The following is a 25,975-nucleotide window of genomic DNA, read 5'->3' as shown; positions in this document are numbered from 1 at the left end:
TTAATATTCCAGGCAGCCCGGGTGTGTAAGAATTGTATTTAATATTCCAGGCAGCCCGGGTGTGTAAGAATTGTATTTAATATTCCAGGCAGCCCGGGTGTGTAAGAATTGTATTTAATATTCCAGGCAGCCCGGGTGTGTAAGAATTGTATTTAATATTCCAGGCAGCCCGGATGTGTAAGAATTGTATTTAATATTCCAGGCAGCCCGGGTGTGTAAGAATTGTATTTAATATTCCAGGCAGCCCGGGTGTGTAAGAATTGTATTTAATATTCTAGGCAGCCCGGGTGTGTAAGAATTGTATTTAATATTCCAGGCAGCCCGGATGTGTAAGAATTGTATTTAATATTCTAGGCAGCCCGGGTGTGTAAGAATTGTATTTAATATTTCAGGCAGCCCGGGTGTGTAAGAATTGTATTTAATATTCTAGGCAGCCCGGGTGTGTAAGAATTGTATTTAATATTCCAGGCAGCCCGGATGTGTAAGAATTGTATTTAATATTCCAGGCAGCCCGGGTGTGTAAGAATTGTATTTAATATTCCAGGCAGCCCGGATCAAATGATGGTGACTTGGAGTACATCGAGCGAGATTCCGAACTCTCAAGTTTCCGTCAGCGACAACCCGGCGTTCGGGACACCCAAGACGTTCACTGGCTACAGCACGAAGTTCGTGGACGGGGGGAGTGCGCACCACACCCAGTACATCCACCGAACCCTCATCACGGGCTTGACGCCGGGCACAAAATACTGTAAGTGGAGAAACAACAATGGTGGATCCAGAAAATTCATTTAGGGGGGCCCCAATGACATGTGGGTAAAGGCCTCAAACGTTCCCGAAGGGATTCGTCGGATTATCCCGTGTCCCCCCCCCCCCCTTAGAATCGCCACTGAACAAAATAAGCACATGGGGTAACATTTTATTGGGGCGGCAAGGGCGGGGAAAAGATTGCATTATGGAGCAGGTGCCAATTAAAAGAAAAGAATGCACCTACCCATTGAGTCGTTAAAACTCGTCTGGGTGGGAGCCGGTACCGGGCTGCGAACCCTGTACCTACCAGCCGATGGCTTAACCACAACACCACCGAGGCCGGTGGAAAAGAATGCATTCATTCATTTTATTTCAACTTGTTTTCGTGCTTATATCCAATTAAGGTTCAAGCACGCTGTCCTGAGCACTCACCTCAGCTATCTGGGCTGTCTGTCCAGGACAGTGGGTTAGTTGTTAGTTGATTAGTGGTTAGTGAGAGAGAAGAAGGTGTAGTGGTCTTACACCTACCCACTGAGTTGTTAAAACTCGCTCTGGGTGGGAGCCGGTACCGGGCTGCGAACCATGTACCTACCAGCCTTTTGTCCGATGGCTTAACCACGACACAACCGAGGCCGGTGAAAACGAATACATCTGAATTATTCCTTACGTACACGTAGACGATCTGCACCTAGTTCGTTCAAGGAGAACTGACGTAATGCGCTCTTAAAAATAACTGACATTAGTTTTGTCAAGCTTCAAACCTGTGACACATTTGAATAAAGTAATGTAATAAAGTGAAGCAAACGTGTGTGACGTTGAAACGGGCAAACACGATCTAAAAATAGACTAGAGCTCCTTACATTAGGGGCGGGACGTAACCCAGTGTAAAACGTTCGCTTGATGCGCGGTCAGTCTAGGATCGATCCCCGTCGGAGGACCCATTAGGCTATTTCTCGTTCATACAGTGCTCCACAACTGGTGTAACAAAGGCCGTGGTATGTACTATCCTGTCTGTGGGATAGTGCATATAAAGATCCCTTGCTGCTAATCAAAAAGATTAGCCCATAAAGTGGCGACGGCGGGTTTTTTCTCTCAATATCTGTGTAGTCCTTAACCATATGTATGACGCCATAACTGTACATAAAATGTGTTGAGTGCGTCGTTAAATAAAACATTTCTAAACCTAGCATTAGATATTACATATCCCTGACTAACTCCGTCGTGACAGTTGATAGTCTAAAATTAGTATTAGATATTACATGTCCCTGACTAACTCCGTCGTGTCAGTTGATAGTATAAACCAAGCATTAGATATTACATGTCCCTGACTAACTCCGTCGTGACAGTCGATAGTCTAAACGTAGCATTAGATATTACATATCCCTGACTAACTCCGTCGTGACAGTCGACAGTCTAAACCTAGCATTATATATTACATATCCCTGACTAACTCCGTCGTGACAGTCGACAGTCTAAACCTAGCATTATATATTACATATCCCTGACTAACTCCGTCGTGGCAGGTGATAGTTTAAGACTAACATTAGATATTACATATCCCTGACTAACTCCGTCGTGACAGTCGATAGTCTAAGCCTAGCATTAGATATTACATATCACTAACTCCGTCATGACAGTCGATAGTCTAAACCTAGTATTAGATATTACATATCACTGACTAACTCCGTCATGACAGTCGATAGTCTAAATCTAGTATTAGATATTACATGTCCCTGACTAACTCCGTCGTGACAGTCGATAGTCTAAACGTAGCATTAGATATTACATATCCCTGATTAACTCCGTCGTGTCAGTTGATAGTATAAACCAAGCATTAGATATTACATGTCCCTGATTAACTCCGTCGTGACAGTTAATAGTCTAAACGTAGCATTAGATATTACATATCCCTGACTAACTCCGTCGTGACAGTTGATAGTCTAAACGTAGCATTAGATATTACATATCCCTGACTAACTCCATCGTGTCAGTTGATAGTATAAACCAAGCATTAGATATTACATATCCCTGACTAACTCCGTCGTGAAAGTTGATAGTCTAAGTCTAATATTAGATATTACATATCCCTGACTAACTCCGTCGTGACAATTGATAGTCTAAGCCTGACGTTAGATATTACATATCCCTGAGTAACTCCGCCGTGACAGTTGATATTCTAACCCTAGTATTGGATATTACATATCCCTGACTAACTCCGTCGTGGCAGTTGATAGACTAAACCTAGTACTAGATATTACATATCCCTGACTAACTCCGTCGTGACAATTGATAGTCTAAACGTAGCATTAGATATTACATATCCCTGACCAACTCCGTCGTAACAGTTGATAGTCTAAGAGTAGCACTGGCGCAGGGGATAATTAAATCCTTTCTGGCGACACAAATTGTCTCGTGTTGTTGCTGGGACTCGAATCTATGGCACCGAATCGTCCGCAACTTTGCAGACTTGTCACGATACTTTTTGAGCTATTGAGGCATCCATAAAAAAGGATGCTCTTTAACTCAACCATATGCATGGGGTCTACAAGTTACGCGGTCGATCCCGCTTACGTACACGAAACAGTGGGCAGACCTGGCACTGGATAGTACGTATTGATGTATGAATATCTATATATTGTATGTATGTCGAGGTTGACTGTTACATACATAGATATTAACGGACTGGCGCAGGGAATAATTAAATCCTTTCTGACCTCACAAATTGTCTAGGGCCGTTGCTGGGACTCGAACCTATGGCACCGAATCGCCCGCAACGTTGCAGACTTGCCACGATACCTTTTGAGCTATTGAGGCATCCATATTGTATGCAAGTGTATTTTTCGGCATGTTATTTTGTTTACTTTCGATTTTCCGCTGTAGATTACAAATGTTCCGGGTCAGAAGGAATATGGAGCGACATGATGTGGTTCAGCACGATGAAGGAAGGCAGTGCGTGGAGTCCACGGCTGGTGATGTTCGGAGACATGGGCAAGGTGAACGCGCAGTCCCTGCCTCGTCTACAGCAAGAACTCGACCTGTACGACGCAGTCCTGCACATAGGTATGATATAAACAATACTACACGAGTGGCCGTTAGATACTAGATATCTTACGGGATGTTTAGGGAAGGTATCCTGCACATATGTATGATACAGAGAATATTACACGAGTGGCCGTTAGATACCAGTTATCTTACGAGTTGTTTAGGAAACGTATCCTGCACATAGGTATGATACAGAGAATACTACACGAGTGGCCGTTAGATACCAGTTATCTTACGAGTTGTTTTGAAAACGTATCCCGCACATAGGTATGATATAGAAAATACTACAGCAGTGGCCGTTAGATACCAGTTATCTTATGAGTTGTTTAGGAAACGTATCCCGCACATATGTATGATATAGAGAATACAACACGAGCGGCCATTAGATACCACTTGGGTACCCAGGGGAGGTAATTATGTGGGCGGTTGTGTTTGCTGTCAAGTTGTAGAAGCACGTAAAGTCTGAAAAAAAGGTGAAAGGAAGATAAGTTTGAAACTTGCCGTACAGTAGATATAGAGAATACTCCACGAGTGTCCGTTCTTACAACGAGTATCTAAACGAGCGAAAACGAGTTGGATACGTTTCTAAACAACGAGTTGTAAGATAAATGGTATCTAATGGACATGAACATAGTATTCTGTTTTTTACATACCCTAAAAAAAAGAAAAGAAAAAAAGGTTAAAATAAATTAAACCTATTTACGGCACTCACGCGGCAGTTAACTTACCCGTCACATCGTAATCAGTTTTAGGTTAAAGACGCAATCCCTATTTTTAACCCGTATTAAATGGACACTAAGTTTAGTTAATTTACAAACCTGTAACTCATTTGGATAAAGTTACAGTAGAGTGAAAGAAGAGTCTGTGACGTTAAAACAGGAAATATCCTTAAACATAGACTAGAACTCGAATCAATAAACCGCTACTTCTCAACGTGCGTGTTTTAAAAATATGAAAAATGCAATTTTTGCTACTACAAACACCAGGATGACAAGAAACACTTGAAATAAATAATCTAAAGAATAAACTATAAGTAATGTTTGATTTCAGTGATCATAAACGGCTCTAATAGTGAAACGTGCTGTAGTGTTTAAATATTAGGATCTGTTCCTTTAACTTACACGTCACAGAACAGTCAATTTCGGTCGTCTTTTTACTGGATGCTATGGCTGTTATAACCGGATCATCACCGCGGAGTAATCAACTCTCAAAAGTTATCTCCAACTTTTTAAATATGTCTGATAGTATATACTCTGTCAAAAAAAGAAACGCATAGGTGATAGGGAAAGAAGAAAAGTGTTTGCTTTTACCAAATATCGTGGGGTTTTTTACAATGTTGCTGAATGACCATGTTTGTTAATATTTCTGGAATGGGACAGCATGCCCAAAATGCACCCTAAAACAAATTTAACGCACGTTGTGAAATGGTAAGATTTTAGCGAATGCACGTGAAACTCGGGGAAAAGATTGGGGTAGAGTTGGGTATTTAAAGCTGCGATGCTCGCAATGATGCCTCATTTCCATTTCGAAGTAGACGAGTTACAAGATGCCAAGACTAAGCCTGCCGAATCGAAACATTGCAATAGGCCGCATTCCCAGTCTGGAGCTCCTCGCGGTAAGACGTGTTTGTTTTGCTTGTGCACACTGCACGTGCTTTCGCGGCTCGACTTGGGGATCCTTCACTTTGTTGTTTTTATCAGCGAAGTGAAGTTTTCTACTGGGATGTATGCGGCCATTGGAACTGATTGAACGCTGGAACGCTTCTCGTTTCGACAGTCTGCACCACCAGATTGGATTCTTTTTTAGCGAGATTCCTCGCCTCCACGTCATTTATCCGTCTGACTATGTTGACTTGTGTTTTCGTGACTCGTATGACGGCCATTCTGCAGAACGCCACGGTTGTTCGCGTTTAGTCTCTACATGTCGGAGCCTGTCCTAACAGCACTGGAAGATTGACCGCCCCACTCTAAGAAGAAATAGGAAGCGGGGTCGGCCTCTACCACTTTTTTCGAGACTTTACTTTGTTTTATCGTGATACCATCTCGTATCCTTCTGAGTCGGGCCCGTCCGCACCACTATACCAACCCATGACGACTGGACTATGCCCTAGTCTGATTCTCTCTCTCGTTCAGACGGATCCGGCTTCTCAAGATCTGTATTTCAGCACAGCACTACACCTTCAACGTCTATCGACTGTCAATCTAGGGGTTTTCTTGACGGGATGCAACCCATCTCGTCCCTACAAGCTGTGCACCGTAACGGCCTTAACGAGGCCACTCACGGACTTTAATTTTTTAGACCTTCGTTCAAAAGTTTGTTGAAATTACTTTCTTTCTTTTTTTTAAATATTATTAAATAGTCCGATCCTCTCTTCTTTCTCTCATTTATTTTTGGACTGTCCTTCTAAAATGCTCCAAATTATATAAATATTCGAACGATACCCCCCCCCCCCCCCCCCCATCTCGAGTCAGGCCACCGATCTTATCTATTTCTTTTTTGACCACCCGATCTATTTAGCGACCAAATGTAATGAGTAGAATTTTCTTTATTTAATTATATTAATTAGAGATGCGCATCAAAATTGTAAAGGCCCACTATTTAATTTTTGTTTTGTTTAACGACACCCAGCACAAAATTACATATCGGCTATTGTGTGTCGCAAATGGTATGTATATGAACATACGACGACGACGACAACATGTTTACAGATGTCGCAATGAAGGTTTTGCCAACAACTGCGTCGCCCAAGTTGACAGATTCGGTGGAGGGAGTGTCATGATGTGGGGAGCCATCTCTACACCGGCAGAAGTGAACTTGTGTTCGTACAAGGCAACCTGACAGCTATACGCTACTGGGGTGAAATTTTTCGCCGTCACATGCTTCCCATTTTGGATCGACAGAGAGAACTCTTTCAGCAGGAAAATGCCAGGCCGCATACGGCACGTGTAACAATGGATTTCCTACAGAATGAGAAAATTAATGTGCTGCCATGGCCATCAAGAACGCCAGATCTCAACCCCATTGAACATCTATGGGACGAACTAGACAGACGTGTACGCCAGCATGACCCGGAGCCTCAGACGCTTCCGCAACTGTCACGTGCACTGCAGGAAGAATGGGCTAAGATTCCACGTGCCTGGATTCAGAGACTCATTCAGTCTATGCCAAGGAGATGTCACGCAATGATTGCTGCTGCTGGTGACCACACAAGGGACTGATTTCAGCGCCGTCAGTCCCTAGCAAGAAGATTGTCACATATACATGTCAAATTTGACTGTGATACGATCATAAATAACGAAATTATGCCACTTTGTATTAAAGAGATAATTCCATGAATATTTCACCTATGCGTTTCTTTTTTGACAGAGTATATATTTATTTTAGTTCTAAAGTCAATCATAATTCCATTGGGCTATTTCTCACTTCAGCCATGCACCACGACTGGTATGTGATATCCTGTCTATGGGATGGTGCATATAAAAGATCACATGCTGCTTATCAAAAAGAGTAGCCCATGAAGTGGCGACAGCAGGTTTCCTCCCTCAATATCTGTGTGGTCCTTAAACCATATACCCGACGCCATATAACCGTAAATAAAGTGTGTTGAGTGCGTCGTTAAAATAAAACTATTTCATTTCCATTTGATTTATAATCTGTACACAAAGTGAGTCTCTTTACGGGGGTGTAAGAAATAAAGAATAACACACGACAGTTATATATATAGCGTCGGATACAGTATTCTGAAATCAGTGGCGGATCCAGAAAATCCATTTAGGGGGGCCCCAGTGACATGAGGTGGAATGCCATGGGAACTTTGGGGGAGGTTTGGAGGGGGATCGTAAACGATTGAAAATTAATATATAATAAAATTATAACTATCGCAAAATTTAGGGGGGCTCGAGCCCCTGCCCTCCCCCCCCCCCCCCCCGATCCGCCTCTGGAAATACACTATTTTATAACATTATACCTGTATAAGGCAACACTTTTCCAAAGCACTAAGCTGGAGAATTATATTTATTTATTATGTGCATGTCCCTCCTAAACACAAATACATGCATTGTAGTCATTTCCTATACACTGAAACACTTCGAAATACGAGAAGGGTGCACACCAATCGTACCTTCCCCTTGATCTGCACCTAGAACATAATGCCTTCCCCAGTTTCAGCCAGTTTCCATCAATGCCGCAGGGGTGTAGCCAGAAATTTTAGCATTGCCAACACCGAAAGCATGTCCGAGCGGAGGGATTTGGGGGGGGGGGGGACCTCTCCCCGTGAAAGTTTTGAAACTCAGGACGCCTTTAGATGCTTTCTGAGACTTTTCTAAGGCATTTTTTTTGCTATCTGTTTTTCGAGTCAATTTTAAGAGGATATTTTACAGAACAATTACAGACAGCCTCGACCTATTCCCGGTTTTTTGGTGGGGTTTTTTTTGCATTACGCACATGCGTACTGTTCGTAATGTGCGCTACGCCTTTGAATGGGTACAGCAATTGGTGAGGTACGCGTTTCTCTGTGGGACATCGCAATTAATAGACAACTTGTTAGTATTTCGTATAAGTGGCATATATTGGGTACCAAATGGCCCAGGCAGACAGGCAGACAGACAGACGGTCACGTAAACTGAATATAAACATATCTATGAATAATTATGGGATGTATATATACATATATGTTTTCTTTTGTTTCAGGTGACTTCGCTTACGACTTCGACACTGTAAGTATTACATAACTCATTAATTAAATATATATATAATATAAGTTGTAGAAGCATCACGAGGGGTATATGGCTTTTTATGTACCCTCTGTGTGTTCTTTTACCCCGAGCCGAAGGCGAGGGGGTAAAAGAGCACACAGAGGGTACATAAAAAGCCATATACCCCGAGAGATGCTTCTACAACGAATTTATCTTGCCGACATGTTAAACCATATAGCCAAATAATCAAAATAACGCCAGAAAATAATTGTTAACAATTTATTAACGGAGCCGTACCACGCGGACGCGAACGAAACCACTTGCCAGTGACGAAAAATAGTTCCGTCGATAAATGAGTTTTTAACTTCAAATGTTTGTAATACGAAATTGTCTGAAACAGATATTAATAACAAAAATAAAAAACACTTTTTTTTTTATTAGAAATGTATGTAGTAAAAAAATAAAAATATTAAAAAAAAAAAAAAAAAAAACTGTTGCTAATGGCGCATTAATACAATAACACCGCGACCGTAATTAGGTGGCCGAGTTCAACATTGCAGCTTTTAAAAGTATTGAAATAGTGTATTTTATAGTAAAAATAAAATTAATTATGTATACTTGGTTGATTATCAATGTTATTTATAATCTAATTATTGCTTTAGCATTAACTGGGGCGGCTGGAAACTGTTGGAAATTACAGACGGGGTATAAGAGAATTTGGCTCCGCCCACAGGGGGATAAGGGATTTGTCCAACGGCAAACAACCAATGGGATTAAAGAATTTTACATGAAGGCGAGATAAAGACTTGTGTGAAAGGGATAGTTCATCAAGTTAGGCCTAAACCTCCGGACATTTTCTTAATTTCAGGGGTGATGAACAAGGGATCAAAGGTAAAGATGCAATAGTTCACAACATACATACAAAATATACGTGTGCAAAAGTAGGCTACATCACTAATTATGCAGGTAAAAATGCCAAAGGCCAAAACAATAAACAATGTATTGGGAATGGTGGACATTACATACATTTTTTTTGGTCTTTGTTTCCAGGATAACGCCACTGTTGGTGATGACTTCATGCGACAGATTCAGTCAGTCGCGGGATACCTACCTTACATGACGTGTCCAGGAAACCACGAGAGCGCATAGTAAATATAATTATTACCTATACGGATAAAAATATCTTGGTAGGCTAGAACGCCAAGTGGGACGTAACACTTTGACGTCACACGATGACCTCGCTACCATTTCGTATCATGTTTATGTCTCTCGTGAAATCATTTGAAAATAATTTCACGAGGAACATAAACATGATACGAAATGGAAGCTCGTTTAATATCCTGTAAATACCACGGGAATTTACAGCATATGTATTCACTACTTAACGACCATCTCCATGATACACGGTGTATGCGCAAAAGAAAGAAATGTTTTATTTAACGACGCACTCAACACATTTTATTTACGGTTATATGGCGTCAGACATATGGTTAAGAACCACACATATATTGACAGAGGAAACCCGCTGTCGCCACATCATGGGCTACTCTTTTCCGATTAGCAGCAAGGGATCTTTTATATGCACCATCCCACAGACAGGGTAGTACATACCACGGCCTTTGATATACCAGTCGTGGTGCACTGGCTAGAACGAGAAATAGCCCAATGGGCCCACCGACGGGGATCGATCCCACACCGACCGCGCATCGAGCAAGCGCTGTACCACAGGGCTACGTCCCGCTCCTTGCATGCGGAAACCACCGGAATGCACACGTTTTATTGCTAGTTAGTTCCCCGTTTGATGCGTGCTGCAAACCACAAGAATGTATAGCCAATTTAATTGCCAGTTATCTATCCTAAATGACGTGTGCGTGAAACCACAAGAATGCATAGTAGCCTACGTTTAACCACTATAGTGATCTGGCCTCAGATTACAGTTATCTTCCCATTTGGTTGTCGAAAATCCGGAAGTTTCACCGCGCAAGTAGTCTGCTGTTTGACTGTGATTATTTCATGGCAGACAGCTATGAAGTGGCAACTGTTTGACTGAAGTGACAGGGGATAGCATGTAGTTTGTAAACATGTGTAACTTGTTGACATTGAAGACTTGTTTGTGGTAATTCCGGCCCATGCAAAAGTAGTGCTTTTTGTGTAAAATGGGTGTACTCCGGCCTGGTTTAGAGGGTGTGTCTGTTTAAACCAATATGCTGGGAGAAAGAGCTGGACAACAGGGGTTGTCCTTTTCAGGGTATGTGTCCCCCATGCAGGCAAAGGTACATACAAAACTTCACGGGCCTGCTGATATTAATAAAAATGTTATAGCCACTAAGGCTATATAGAAACATATAGCGAAATTAATTGTGGTCTGAGGCCATCTATCATACAGGCACATTTTAGGTGCAGGAACCACGAGAATACATTTTATTATAGTCCGTGCCATAGGGAACGCCTGTTTTCAAGTTATGGAATTTACTACTAGTTATTTATTTCTGAGGTGATTGTTGTTTATTTTCAATTGGACACAAACATAGTTTTTTTTTTTTTTTGTTATTTCCAAAACACTTATACTTTTCTTCTTACGTCAAACAAAACTGAAATTATTTACAACAAAAAAAAAAAAAAATAATAATAATAAAAAAAAAAAAATAAAAAAACTGTAGGAGGATGGGACGGATTATAAGTCTCATTATTACCCATATGGTTACAAATATCTTGGTACATATCAAAGTGATACATTCCATTAAAACGCCAAGTGGGACTTAACATTTCGTGACGTCATCAATTGGTGCGCTACACCCTTACAAGAACATCAACCAAATGACTTGAGTGATATAAACTAAGATAGGTAATAAATAGGATATTAAACTCGAGAAATAATTTTCACTCCGTACATCAGCATGATACGAAATGGAAGCTCGTTTAATATCCTGCAATTATTAGTTATCTCCCTTACTTGAAATGTACCAAAAACGGAACATCCCTCCACCCCTCAACAATTTTTTTTTTTAATAATAATAATAATAATAATAAAAACCAAAACATACTACCATGCATAGTAAGTTTAATCATTACTTATCTTTCCAACATAGCAACTTTTACCACTAGTTATCTCCTCTACATGACATGTCCACAGGCGCGGATTGAGGCGGGGGCCCAAGGGGCATTAGTCCCCCTCTACCCTATTTATGGACAAACAGTATATATTACAGAATAAGTATCTTAAAATTCTATTTTCAAAAACAACAATGGGTTTTGGACTCCAGAAATCCTTGATTTCTTTTAAATGTAATTTCTGGGGAAACTCACCACTGTCTATAAACCCCCCCCCCCCCCCCGACACACACACACACACACACACACACTCACACACACACACCTCCTGCACAATTACCTGCGCCTGTTTATTCTCTAAAGATTCTCCGATTAAAAAAGGATTGTTTTTCGTCAAGTAAATTAAATGATTTGGTTGTAATTTTGTATGGACATATAATTGAAGATATAATGATATACATTTCAAAGTAAAGGTCAATAACTAATTTTGGAGGGAACGGAAATGGTTATATAACTGTGAGACTGCACCTTTAACTTGATTATGTTCATCATACTAAAATAACATGCTTCTATATTACAGCAACTTTTCCAACTACAAGAATAGGTTCACTGTGCCAAGAGACGAGGACAGCATACTAAAATAACATGCTTCTATATTACAGCAACTTTTCCAACTACAAGAACAGGTTCACTGTGCCAAGAGACGAGGACATCATACTAAAATAACATGCTTCTATATTACAGCAACTTTTCCAACTACAAGAATAGGTTCACTACGCCAAGAGACGAGGACATCATACTAAAATAACATGCTTCTATATTACAGCAACTTTTCCAACTACAAGAACAGGTTCACTATGCCAAGAGACGAGGACATCATACTAAAATAACATGCTTCTATATTACAGCAACTTTTCCAACTACAAGAACAGGTTCACTATGCCAAGAGACGAGGACATCATACTAAAATAACATGCTTCTATATTACAGTAACTTTTCCAACTACAAGAACAGGTTCACTATGCCAAGAGACGAGGACAGCATACTAAAATAACATGCTTCTATATTACAGCAACTTTTCCAACTACAAGAACAGGTTCACTATGCCAAGAGACGAGGACATCATACTAAAATAACATGCTTCTATATTACAGCAACTTTTCCAACTACAAGAACAGGTTCACTATGCCAAGAGACGAGGACATCATACTAAAATAACATGCTTCTATATTACAGCAACTTTTCCAACTACAAGAACAGGTTCACTATGCCAAGAGACGAGGACATCATACTAAAATAACATGCTTCTATATTACAGCAACTTTTCCAACTACAAGAACAGGTTCACTATGCCAAGAGACGAGGACATCATACTAAAATAACATGCTTCTATATTACAGCAACTTTTCCAACTACAAGAACAGGTTCACTATGCCAAGAGACGAGGACATCATACTAAAATAACATGCTTCTATATTACAGCAACTTTTCCAACTACAAGAACAGGTTCACTGTGCCAAGAGACGAGGACATCATACTAAAATAACATGCTTCTATATTACAGCAACTTTTCCAACTACAAGAACAGGTTCACTGTGCCAAGAGACGAGGACATCATACTAAAATAACATGCTTCTATATTACAGCAACTTTTCCAACTACAAGAACAGGTTCACTGTGCCAAGAGACGAGGACATCATACTAAAATAACATGCTTCTATATTACAGCAACTTTTCCAACTACAAGAACAGGTTCACTGTGCCAAGAGACGAGGACATCATACTAAAATAACATGCTTCTATATTACAGCAACTTTTCCAACTACAAGAACAGGTTCACTATGCCAAGAGACGAGGACATCATACTAAAATAACATGCTTCTATATTACAGCAACTTTTCCAACTACAAGAATAGGTTCACTATGCCAAGAGACGAGGACAGCAGCCGCATGTTCTACAGGTAGGTGCAAGTGAAGGAGCAACTTAATTGTGGGGGTGGTTGCGCTGGGGATGGACCGCTCCCCTGAACCATAAATGGCCAGGGGCCTAATTCACAAAGGTATCTTAGGACAACAAAGCATCCTCTTTACAAGATGTTTTGCATTACCCTGCGATATCGCAAAATTGCGAGAGTTTAGTGATCTATGTATATTTTTTAAAGTAAGAGGTGCATTGTATAAAAGGAACCTACACTAGTAATAGACGGGGGTGCAACATTAAACGAGTACAAACTGTATTCAATATTGCTATCTTCCACAGAAGCGCCAAGATAAGCAAAATATTAAATATCTCCCACTAAAAAACAGTATACCCTTTGTACCCATCTGCTGATTAAACACCCGGGTTTTAGGATAAATCTTTATTATCCAAAGCCATCCTGGCTATAGGCGCGACATAAACATCAATATTATTATCATAGTAACAGTTGTGCATATATACATAGTGTGATATTTAACAATCAAAATTACATGAATAGAGTATATAAAATGTCAATAGGAGGGTAAACATAATATATTAATTTTTAATGAACATTTCCCTTCTTAGAAAAGCCTTGTATAAATATTTTCCAAGATTGTTTAAAGTTTTTATATTTTCCGAGTTCAATAGTTTGATTAACTTAAACACGGAAGGTCTGACGTAGAAGTATTTCTTTATGTAATTTATTCTTAGATCATGGTAAAAAGGGCAACTCAGAATAAAATGGAATTCGTCTTCGATTGTTTCATTATCACATAGTGTACATAATCTGTTTTCTCTTGGGGTATTTTGGCGTCTCCCGACTTCAATACAAAGGCAATGGTCAGATAATCGTATTTTGGTAATCAGTTTGCTGTATACAAATTCAAGGCGTTTTTTTTAGATAGTTCTTGACATTATGAGTAGGATTTAGATGTTGATATAAGAATCCTTTAGATGACGAATCAATTATTCTGTTACAATCCTGGATGAAGTGATCCTCTAAACGTTGTTTAACTGTGAATAAGAAAGAAGTTTTATTTTCGACCTGTTGGCTATCCCATATGTGAGGAAGGCCTACTTCTAGTAGAATATTTTTCACAGAATTTGCCCAATTAAATCTAGGGAGATTGATATCATCTAATAATAATTCGTAGCAGCTCTTTAAAATACAGTTGTTAGTATTTAATATTTTCAGCCAATATTTAATAATTCTGAATTTTCGAGAAGTGGTTAAAGGAAAGCGACCAAGTTCTGCGAATACCATCATATTAGTACATTTTTTTACTTACACCAAGTATTCTTTTGCAGAAATCGATGTGTACCTTTTCAATATCTGTAGCGCTATGGTATCCCCAAATCTCGCAGCAATAGCTTAATATGCTGCTAACATAAGTATCAAACAAATATAACTTAGTTTCTACATTAAGGTTACAATCATTAAATTTTCTCAGCAAACCAAATAAAGCTTTGCGACCTTGATTAGCAATGCATTTTTGTGTCTCAACAAACTTTCCATTGAATTTTAATACCAATCCCAGATAATTGAATTCATTTACTATTTCCAATTCGTTATCCCCTAGATACCACTTTTCATTATCTCGTATAATACCTCCGTTACGAAATATAAGAACCTTGGTCTTATCGGTATTAATACATAAATTCCACTTATAACAATATATATTTAGACAATTTAACATTTCTTGCAAGCCTTCTATACTTTCTGAAAAAATAACTGTGTCATCAGCATACATTAGCAATAATAAGTTCAAATATTTCAATTCGTAAGAGTTATTGCAGTGGTTTAACAGGTCAAGTTCAATATCGTTGACAAAAAGAGAAAAGAGCATAGGCGATAGTGCGTCTCCCTGCATTAAACCCACACTAGTTGAAAAAGAATCAGAGAAGGACCCGTGGTGTTTAACACATGATTTAACATCATTATACATTGATCTAATTATAGTTAATAGTTTTCCTGTGACACCGTATCCGATTAGTTTATACCAAAGACTATTTCTATTAATACTATGAAAGGCCTTTTTGTAATCAATGAAACAACAATATAAACGTTTTTTATGCGCTAAAGTGGATGATAGCAGACTATGTATGGAAAAAATTGCATCACAAGTTCCATAGCCAGGCTTAAATCCGAACTGGGCATCAGATATAATATTGTGATTACTGCTCCATTGTAGAAGTCTATTGTTAATAAGAGAAGTAAATATTTTGGATATAACACTTAATAAAGTTATACCTCTATAGTTGCCTACATCGTTAGGGTCGTTCTTTTTGTATAAGGGTAGGATGATCCCGTTTGACCAAGAATTGGGGAAATAACCACAATCAATAATGCTATTGAATAGCTTGCTTAAAACGGGTAATAAAATGTCTTTAAATTCTATGAAATATTCAGTTAACAGAAGATCATGGCCAGGGGTTTTGTCTCGTTTAAGATTTGAAATAACATGTTCAATCTCAGCAGGTGTTATTATTTTATCCAATTCTTCAAAAACACTTTCATTATGGGTATTAACTGAGGTATCGTCAAATTCATCTATCATTTGGGTAATATTAACCTGTTCAACATGATCGGTGTTTGTTAAATTTTTAAAATGTATAAAAAAATCGTTGATTGTTAATGACGTATTAACTTGCTTACGTTTGTTCTTAAAACGCTTGAAGAATTGCTTTGGGTTATGTTTTTTTCAAATAATGCAACAGGTTACCTTCCTGATATAAATACATTCGTTTTGCTTTACCTATATGCTGTTTATATGTTTTCTTTTTTACAGCTAAATTATACCTGTTCTCGAATGAAGAATGCTTGTTAAACAAACATAGAGCCTCCTTGTAACTGCGATATAACTCACGGCACTTATCATCAAACCATGGTTTGTCACGGACTGATTTTAGACAATGACCTCCAACAGTTTTACATTTAACAGTGTGGGAACAGTATTGTTTGGTCGAGTCATTTATCAGATGAGTTAAATCAGTAACTGATTTATCAATACTTTCTTTGGTGGGACAAATATTTTGAAAGAGAATCTGTAATTGTTCGGACTTTCCGCTTAAACTGTTTAAAATATCAACCTTGCATTCCTCATTCCAGATAGTTAAAGTCATATATAAAGGATTACCTTTATTAACTACAACTTTGTTAAAAAATTTCAATGAGCAAACAACCTCGATCAAACAGGGCGCGTGGTCAGAAAACATATTAAAATCGCACACTGTAAAGTCGCTAACGATATGAAGTATGTCGTTGGAGCATATAGCGTAGTCAATACAGCTTGATCCATTTCTATGATAAAAAGTAAAACGACCAATATTATCACCAGGTGATCTGCCATTCACAATACGGATACCAGTAGCTTTACACAAGCGTAACAAGTTACGACCCAAGTTATTTACAGTTTTGTCTTGAGACACTCTTGGCGTTGAACATTCGTCAGAGACATAGTCAAACAGTTCACCGATGTTACGCAACACTTGATCATCAAGCCGATCCAGTGGGATATAATCCGGTTCCGCTCCAGTGCGCGCGTTAAAGTCACCTATACACAATACCTCGCCCTGGGTTTGAAAGTTCAAAATGTCATTGTATATCATATCAAAAATGTCACAGTCATATTTAACATAAAACACATTATTTTCAGGAGGTATGTACACACATAAAATAAATACGTGAAATTTATTTACAAACAGGGATTTGTCAAGTTTAACCCAGCAGTATGTATCGGCACATATCTTGACAATAGATATATATTTATGTAACCAATTTTTGTAATACAAAACACAGCCACCACCCTTACACTTCGATCGTACTATGCGGGCGGCTAAGATAAATTCGTTTACATTGAGATCATCAGTGTTATCAATCCAACATTCATTTAAAAAGAGCAAATCACATCCTGAAATAATATTAACAAATTCGCTGTCGCAAAGTTTAAAAGCTAGTCTCCTTTGAACATTCCATGTCATAATTTTGATCACATGTTCACCCTCCAGCCCGTCCTATGTAGCCGACATCGCTCCGTTTGCGGCGGATGGGTGATTGGGGTCTGCGGCGAATACGTGAGGGGGGTCTGCGCCAGATAAGTGATGGGGGTCTGCGCCAGATAGGTGAGGGGGGTCGGTTGTTACCGTTGGCGATGAACAAACGCGCGGTCGTTTCTGTGCCGGTCTGGTATCCCTAGCGTGTGTAGGACTTGGTCGCTGTTGGCTTGGCTTGTTTTGTACTACATCTCGGAACGACCGATAATCGGTGTAATTTGCCTCCTCGTAAGGTTTCCCATCTACAAATAACTTGTCCCGTAACAGTTTCGTCCTGTGTCCAGCTTGTCTCAGGCGTTTGGCTATGGGATACAGTTTCTTACGGCGTTCCTCGATCGCCGGGGGGAACTGCTCACTGATACCGTAAGGTTTTCCCTTGAGCTGGTACGCGTTCGACTTTATCAGTACGATATCCTTGTGGTACAGAAAGCGAGCAACAATGGGGCGAGATGAACCAAGTCGTCTTTTGCCAAAACGATGTACATTACCAAACTCAAAATCGTAATCCAAGCCAAGTTCATTTCCAAGAAATTCTCTTATTACGTACTCTGTAATTTCGTTAGGGTTTTCGGCAAGACCGGTGAAGATGAGGTTACATTTCATAGATCGGCATTGTAGATCGGTTATCAAATCTCTCATTTCATAATTGTCCTTTTTCAGCGACTCTATTTCTTTTTTGTATTCCGCGTTGTCATTACCAGTGTTTTTAATTGTCCGCTTTATCGCTTCTATTTCCGCTTTATTTTTGTCACCTGTTTCCTTCACACAATCGTACAAATTACTCAGACCTTGGAAATTGGATTCCATGTTTCGTTTATCGGTGATAACGTTCTTAACGTCAGCTTCCAACGAATAAACTTTGTTAGCAAGTGACAAGATAGACGACTGGACATCTTCAATTTTTTTAGCATACGTTTCAACATCTTCAATTTTTTTCGCATACGTTTCAATGTTAGAAAGTCTGGTGTTCATTTTTGACATTAAATCTATCAACAGATCTAGTGGTAGTGTCTCAGTCTTGGCGCTACTTCCATATATCACCTCTCGTGTGTTATGGAGAACTGTAGACAGTTCATCGCTTGTCGCCATGTTTCTTTCTAGTGAGTAGTTCTCACAATTCGCTACAAACGCTTCTTTTATATTATACCAGGTAGTTTATTTGTATCTGGAAGTTATAGTTCATGTTCTAGTAAATTTAGAAACAGTATAAATTTCTATTCTGCATCACAGTCTGACATCTTATCCAACAACGCAATTTCGAACTTGAAAATTGTGCTCCGAATGTAAGCCGTGTATCGGATTCACAGATTTAATTGTCATAATTAATTGATATTTCGCATTATTGACTTACATGTCTCTTTTCTGTTTCTCGGCAGTCTGTTTCATAGAGTTTTAAGCAATCTGCTCACTTCCAGTGTGTATCTTTACATAGTTTTTTATATATTTTTCGGAGCTCTGGATTTCCTGGCCACCATTTTCAACGCATGCGCACCTCTCTCCTCTTCTTTTTTTTCTTCTTTTTTTTTTTCGTCTATTTTTTTTTCTTTTCTTTTTTGTTTTGCTAGAGTGAGGACAACTGCTTTAAATTATCATTATATCAATGATTAAAAATTACAATATCCTCAAGATAGGAGATATAAGTGACATTGTAACTATTTGTTTTTGTCAGTTTTAACATCGGACCGGCTCACATTGTGTCGTTCTCGACTGAGTTTTACTACTACGTCAAGTACGGCGTGATGCAGATCATCAGACAGTTTGAGTGGCTAGAGGAAGACTTGAAGGTTTCGCTTTGTCTGAACACACTATTTATAGTTCTGTAAAGTTATATTTGGGTATATTAATTTTTAACCTTTTTTTTACATTTCATATCATAATTTTCTTTACTGGCTCTTTATTAAGGCCAAAGGGGCTTTAACAAAAGCTCAAGTGGAAGACATACAGATATAACGGGAGAAAGAGAGAGAGAGAGAGAGAGAGAGAGAGAGAGAGAGAGAGAGAGAGAGAGAGAGAGAGAGAGAGAGAGAGACAGAGAGAGAGACAGAGAGAGAGACCGACAGACAGACAGACAGACAGAAAGAGACACACACAGAGAGAGACAGAGAGAGGGGGAGAGAGAAAGAAAGAGACAGAGACAGACACACAGAGATTGAAAGAGACACACACACACAGAGAGAGCCAGAGACGGAGACAGAGAGAGAGAGAGAGAGGAGAGAGAGAGAGAGAGGGGGGAGAGAGAGGGGGAGAGAAAGAAAGAGACAGAGAGAGACACACACAGAGAGATTGAAGGAGAAAGAGACAGAGAGAGAGAGAGAGAGAGAGAGAGAGAGAGAGAGAGAGAAAGACACAGACACACAGACAGAGACAGAGAGAGAGGGGGAGAGAGAAAGAAAGAGACAGAGAGAGACTGAAATAGAAAGAGAAAGAGACAGAGAGAGACAGAGAGAGAGAGAGAGAGAGAGAGAGAGAGAGAGAGAGAGAGATGTTACTTAGTTTGTTTAGTTTAACGACGCCAATAGAACACATTGATTTGAGAGAAAAAGAGAGGGGGAGAAAGAAACTGATATGTATACTATATAGTATGTGTTTGTATCTGTCTGTGTGTATGCGTGTGATAGGCGTCTAATCAAGAGGTAGTGTGATACTGTCCCCTCTTAAATTTGAAGAGTGTGCCCTCTCATTTGCTGGCATCGTGCAACTCCTCAGCTGCATGGTTTGCTTATGTTTGTGTAAGTACGTCAGTGCAGGGGCGTAGCGTGATCTGGACCGGGGGTGGGGGTGGGGGTGGGGGGGTCGAATATGAATCAAGTGGACCCTTTTTCTATTTTGTCTTTGCACCACCAGAAACTCCATATACATGTATGCTTTAGTTCTTAAAGCGGACTATTTGCTTCAGCGGGGGGCTGTGCGTGAATGTATGTGTACGTGTGTGCGCGCGCGCGCGCGCGCGTGTGTGTGTGTGTGTGTGTGTGTGTGTGCGCGCGCGCGTGTTTCTGTGTGTATAGATGTTCTTGTATGTGCTCAAGCAATTTGTATGTTTTCAATATATTTTCTGTGGGTGCATGACTCGACGCACCTATAAATTTCGCTTGTTTAATCAGTGGTCTTTAATAATAATAAATAAAAAAAAGGCTAGGTCTTACAAAAAAAAGTACTGACTCAGTCTTATTTGGTTTTTCTCACAGACAGCCAATCTGCCCGAGAACCGAGCCAAACAGCCGTGGATCATCACGATGGGTCACAGACCCATGTACTGCTCCAATGCTGACCATGATGACTGCACTAAAGATGAGGATTTGGTATGGTCACTTCTGAGGGTTACACACCACTATTTATTTCTACATTCATTTCAACTTATTTACTAAATGAGGATTAATTATGTGTCACTAACTAGAGAACTATATCACTGTGCAAATTTATTTTGAAATACTAGGTAACTGAAATGCAAACAAATCTGTATAAAAATGGCCAAAATTATTTTGAGTTACCTGCCCTTTAGCCGAGCACTGTCTCATTTTGCTGTTACATTATACCCATTGTCAAGTTACCACATATACAATTGCTTTGTTATCCTTCTTCAACAGACTGCTTAATTTAAATAATAAAATAAATCATCCTATTTGTTATAATTAGAAAACAAAAATTGTTTGTTTTAACAACACCAATAAACCACATTGATTTATTAATAACCAGCTATTGGATGTCAGACATTTTGGTCATTTTGACATATAGTCTTGGAGAGAAAACCCGCTACTTTTTCCATTAGTAGCAAGGGATCTCTTATATGCACTGTCATACTGGCAGGATAGCACATACCATGGTCTTTGATATACCAGTCGTGGTGAACTGGCTGGAACGAGAAATAGAACAATTGGTCCACTGACGGGGATCGATCCTAGACCAACCGCACATCAAGCGAGTGCTTTACCACTGGGCTACATCCCATTCTCATTTGCATGTTTGGGGCGGGACGTAGCCCAGTGGTAAAGTGTTCGCTTGATGCGTGGTTGGTCTTGGATCGATCCCCGTCAGTGGACCCATTGTTCTATTTCTCGTTTCCAGCCAGTCTCCACAACTGGTGTAACAAAGGCAGTGGTATGTACTATCCTGTCTGTGGCATATAAAAGATCCCCTGCTGCTAATCGAAAAGAGTAGCCCATGGTGTGGCAACAGCGGGTTTCCTCTCTCAATATCTGTGTGGTCCTTAACCATATGTCTGACACCATATAACCATAAATGAAATGTGTTGAGTGTGTCGTTAAATAAAACATTTCCTTCCTTCCTTCATTTGTATGTTAATTTTATGAATTTAGACATAAAATAGCTATAGCTTATAAAATGTAATCATATTAAACTGGAAATAAAAAAATTATTTTTGTCTTTCTGAACATTGCAGGTTAGAGTTGGAGTTCCTGGTCTGCACCTATTAGGACTTGAAAACATGTTTGAGAAATACGGGGTCGACATTGAAATGTGGGCTCATGAACACTCGTACGAAAGACTTTGGCCAGTCTTTAACAGGAAGGTAATAAGAATTGCATGTCAACATACACAGGGGCAACATACACACCGACGGGGATCAATCCCAGACCGACCGTGCGTAAAGCGAGCACTTTACCACTGGGATACATCCTGCCCATGATATGTATAGATGTGTATGTGTGTATGTATATGATGTGTACATGTCAAGTAGATCTATATGTAATTGTATATCATGTATATGTATGTGTATATGTGATGTTTGTGTGTGATGTGGGTATGTAATACATATATGTGTATGTGGTGTTTATTTGATATGTAAATGTGATGTTTGTGTATACAGGGCTGTAGCTAGTGGAGGGGGGGGGGGCAAGGGGGCAGCTGCCCCCCACGAAAAAAATCCGGAAAAAATTATAGAAACTTAAAGAAAATTCTCTTCTTAACCATTTAAGGAGTTTTAGACTATTAACTACTCCTGCAAAAAAAAAATGCCTAGCCCTGATATGTGTATATGATGTTTCTATATGTTTAATATGTATTCTGTGTTTCAGGTCTACAATGGAAGCTACAGTGAACCATACACAAACCCCGGAGCACCTGTTCACATTGTTACAGGATCCGCGGTAAGTCGATAAAACCCAGGAGCACCTGTTCACATTGTTACAGGATCCGCGGTAAGTTAATAAAACCCCGGAGCACCTGTTCACATTGTTACAGGATCCGCGGTAAGTCGATAAAACCCCGGAGCACCTGTTCACATTGTTACAGGATCCGCGGTAAGTCGATAAAACCCCGGAGCACCTGTTCACATTGTTACAGGATCCGCGGTAAGTCGATAAAACCCCGGAGCACCTGTTCACATTGTTACAGGATCCGCGGTAAGTCAATAAAACCTGGAGCACCTGTTCACATCGTTACAGGATCTGCGGTAAGTTAATAAAACCTGGAGCACCTGTTCACATCGTTACAGGATCCGCGGTAAGTTAATAAAACCCCGGAGCACCTGTTCACAAGTTAAATAAAACCAAACACAATTCTACAGCCACAACAAAGTGTCATCTTTGATCACGGCAGGTTGTAGCCAGGTACTCATCTGGGGTGTGATGGCTTGTACGATAGACTTGTTGGTGCACCTGTTGAGTTTTTTCCCATTCCAACCATTGCCTCATAACGTGTGTGCAAAAATGGTGAGGTCTGGCTCTATACCTCGCACCAAGTTTGCCAATAGCGAATTCTGAACACAACTGACAAATTTTCTTTTAATTTGGTGAAATAATTTCACATGATTCATATTTTGATGCACAGTTGGTCTGAGATCGATTCCCATCAGTGGGCTCATTGGGTTGTTTTTCGCTCCAACCAGTGCACCACGACTGGTATATCAAAGGCCATGGTATGTGTTATCCTGTCTGTGGGATGGTGCATATAAAGGATCTAGTGGTGTCGTTAAACAAAAGAAACTTTTTTTTTTTTTTTTTTTTTTTTTTTTAATTGCTTGGTTAATTCATTTATTTATTCACTCATTTATCACAGCATAATTAATTAATCCATTCTTTCACTATTTCAGGGATGCAAGGAGCGTATTGACAAATTCATCAAATATCCCCCATCGTGGTCGGCGGTGCGAATCTCTGATTACGGCTACACTCGCATGAACATCTACAACAGCAGTCACGTCTACATGGAACAGGTGTCTGATGACAAGGTGCGCAGTATCAACAATCAAATACGCTCTTCAGTATAGTTTCTTTTTTCGTTCTTTCTTTCTTCAACTTATTTTCGTGCTATCTGGGCTGTCTGTCCAGGACAGTGGGTTAGTTGTTAGTGGTTAGTGAGAGAGAAGAGGGTGTAGTGGACTTACACCTACCCATTGAGCCGTTAAAACTCATTCTGGGTGGGAGCCGGTACCAGGCTGCGAACCCAGTACCTACCAGCTTTTATGTCCAAATGCCTAACCACGACACCACCAAGGCTGGTTTCTTTTTTAATTCCGCTCCTCCCTTTCCTTTCTCTTCTTTGAACCTCTTCTCTCTAATCTCCCAGCACCTCGTAGCCCAGTCGTACAGCATTCGCTCAATGCGCGGTTGGTGTGGGATCGATCCCCGGTGATGGGCCCATTGGGTTATTTCTCATTCCAGCCAGTGCACCACAACTGGTATATCAAAGGCCGTGGTATGTACTACCCTGTCTGTGGGATGGTGCATATAAAAGATCCCTTGCTGCTAATCGGAAAGAGTTTTGCTCTCTCAATATCTGTGTGGTTCTTAACCATATGTCCGATGCCATATAACCGTAAATAAAATGTGTTGAGTGCATCGTTAAATAAAACATGTCTTTCTTTCTTTCTACTGTCTGTCAGTCTCTTTTTGCTGAGTTTAGTTTCGTACAGCTCTTTACACTGTTTGAATTTCTATTATTCTTATTGATCAATCATTCATTTACTTACTTACGTTCGACTGACACACAATACCTAATGTAGTTTTTTGTGCTGGGGGGGGGGGGGGGGGGGGGTATTAAACTTTGATTGTTTGCTTGATTAGTCAACCACTGCAATTAAGAAAATGTCCATAGCAAACAAACAAACAAAAAATTCCATTGAAAAAAAACAACCTAAATATAGTCAAAAGCAAAAAAGTGCTGTGAAGAATTAAAAATTCCACAGCAATCTCCACAGCATTGGAAATTGCCGTGGGAAACTGCAGGAGTTGCTATTAGTTGTTGCAAAACATGATTGATATATTAATATATTTATCGATTGGTTTGTTTGATTGTTCGTTCGTTCATTCATTCATTCATTCATTCATTCATTCATTCATTCATTCATTCATTCATTCATTCATTCATTCATTCATTCATTCATTCATTCATTCGTTTCATTCGTTCGTTCGTTCATTCATTCATTCATTTAGTGAAAGTATGGCCAATACTAACTCAGAACGGTCCTTTTGTTGAGTATAGTACAGACTATAACAAACTGTTTTCTGTGTTTTCAGGATGGAGCTATTATTGACAGAGTGATGGTGATTAAAGACCGCCATGGACCATACGGACTGAGAAATCATTCAAAGTAAACAAATCACAAAACTGAGTCTCCCATGTTAATTAATGATTCATTTGGTTTGGTTTTAACAGATTAATTAAAGAGTGTTAAAAGAAAATGTTTCTCAGAGAGTTGTGATTATCAAGGAAGGAAGGAAATGGTTTATTTAACGACACACTCAACACATTTTATGTACAGTTATATGGCGTCAGACATATGGTTAAAGACCACACAGATATTAAGAGAGGAAACCCGCTGTCACCACTTCATGGGCTACTCTTTTTCAATTAGCAACAAGGGATCTTTATATATGCACCATCCCACAGACAGGGTGGTACATTCCACGGCCTTTGTTACACCAGTTGTGGAGCACTGGCTGGAACGAGAAATAGCCCAATGCAGCATGGGCCCACCGACAGGAATCGATCTTAGATCGATTGCACATCGGGCGAGCGCTGTAATCAAGTATGTAATATCTGGGGATCTTTTCTTTACAGCAGTTTACAGAGGACAAAATAAATTGAAATGTTTTATTTAGCGATGCACTCAACACATTTTAATTATGATTACATGTATATGGCATCGATTAAGATTAAGATAATTAGACAGAACATCCACTGCTGTCACTGCATGGGCTACACTTTTATTAGCAGCAAGGGATCTTTTATATGCACCATCTCACAGACAGGATAGTACATACTACAGCCTTTGTTACACCAGTTGTGGAGCACTGGCTGGAACGAGAAATAGCCCAATGGGTCGATCCCAGACCAATTTCACATGAGACTTTGTCCCATCTCATCAGAGCATATGACAGTGTAGTTTAATTTAATGGTTTATTTAACGACGCACTCAACACATTTTATTTACGGTTATATGGCGTCGGACATATGGTCAAGTACCACACAA

At 39.7% G+C, this 25,975-nt stretch overlaps 1 protein-coding gene across 1 annotated transcript in view; it reads left to right on the top strand.

The window, feature by feature from the left end:
* LOC121377508 (acid phosphatase type 7-like) overlaps positions 1–25,184 on the top strand; it is a 29,971-nt gene extending 4,787 nt beyond the window's left edge. Inside the window, exons 2-12 of the mRNA XM_041505522.1 lie at positions 545–748; positions 3,628–3,807; positions 8,479–8,504; positions 9,534–9,631; positions 13,427–13,495; positions 19,217–19,331; positions 20,733–20,846; positions 21,944–22,072; positions 22,578–22,649; positions 23,594–23,731; positions 25,020–25,184. Coding sequence (XP_041361456.1) covers positions 545–748; positions 3,628–3,807; positions 8,479–8,504; positions 9,534–9,631; positions 13,427–13,495; positions 19,217–19,331; positions 20,733–20,846; positions 21,944–22,072; positions 22,578–22,649; positions 23,594–23,731; positions 25,020–25,097 — 1,223 coding nt within the window. The 3' untranslated portion in view covers positions 25,098–25,184. The remainder of the gene's footprint in view (positions 1–544; positions 749–3,627; positions 3,808–8,478; positions 8,505–9,533; positions 9,632–13,426; positions 13,496–19,216; positions 19,332–20,732; positions 20,847–21,943; positions 22,073–22,577; positions 22,650–23,593; positions 23,732–25,019) is intronic.
* The last annotated feature ends 791 nt before the right edge of the window (positions 25,185–25,975 follow it).

The sequence above is a fragment of the Gigantopelta aegis genome, chromosome 7 (genome assembly GCF_016097555.1).
Source record: "Gigantopelta aegis isolate Gae_Host chromosome 7, Gae_host_genome, whole genome shotgun sequence".
Lineage (NCBI taxonomy): Eukaryota > Metazoa > Mollusca > Gastropoda > Neomphalida > Peltospiridae > Gigantopelta > Gigantopelta aegis.
The sequence above is the reverse complement of the archived record's forward strand: the minus strand, read 5'-3'. Positions and strand labels throughout refer to the sequence as shown.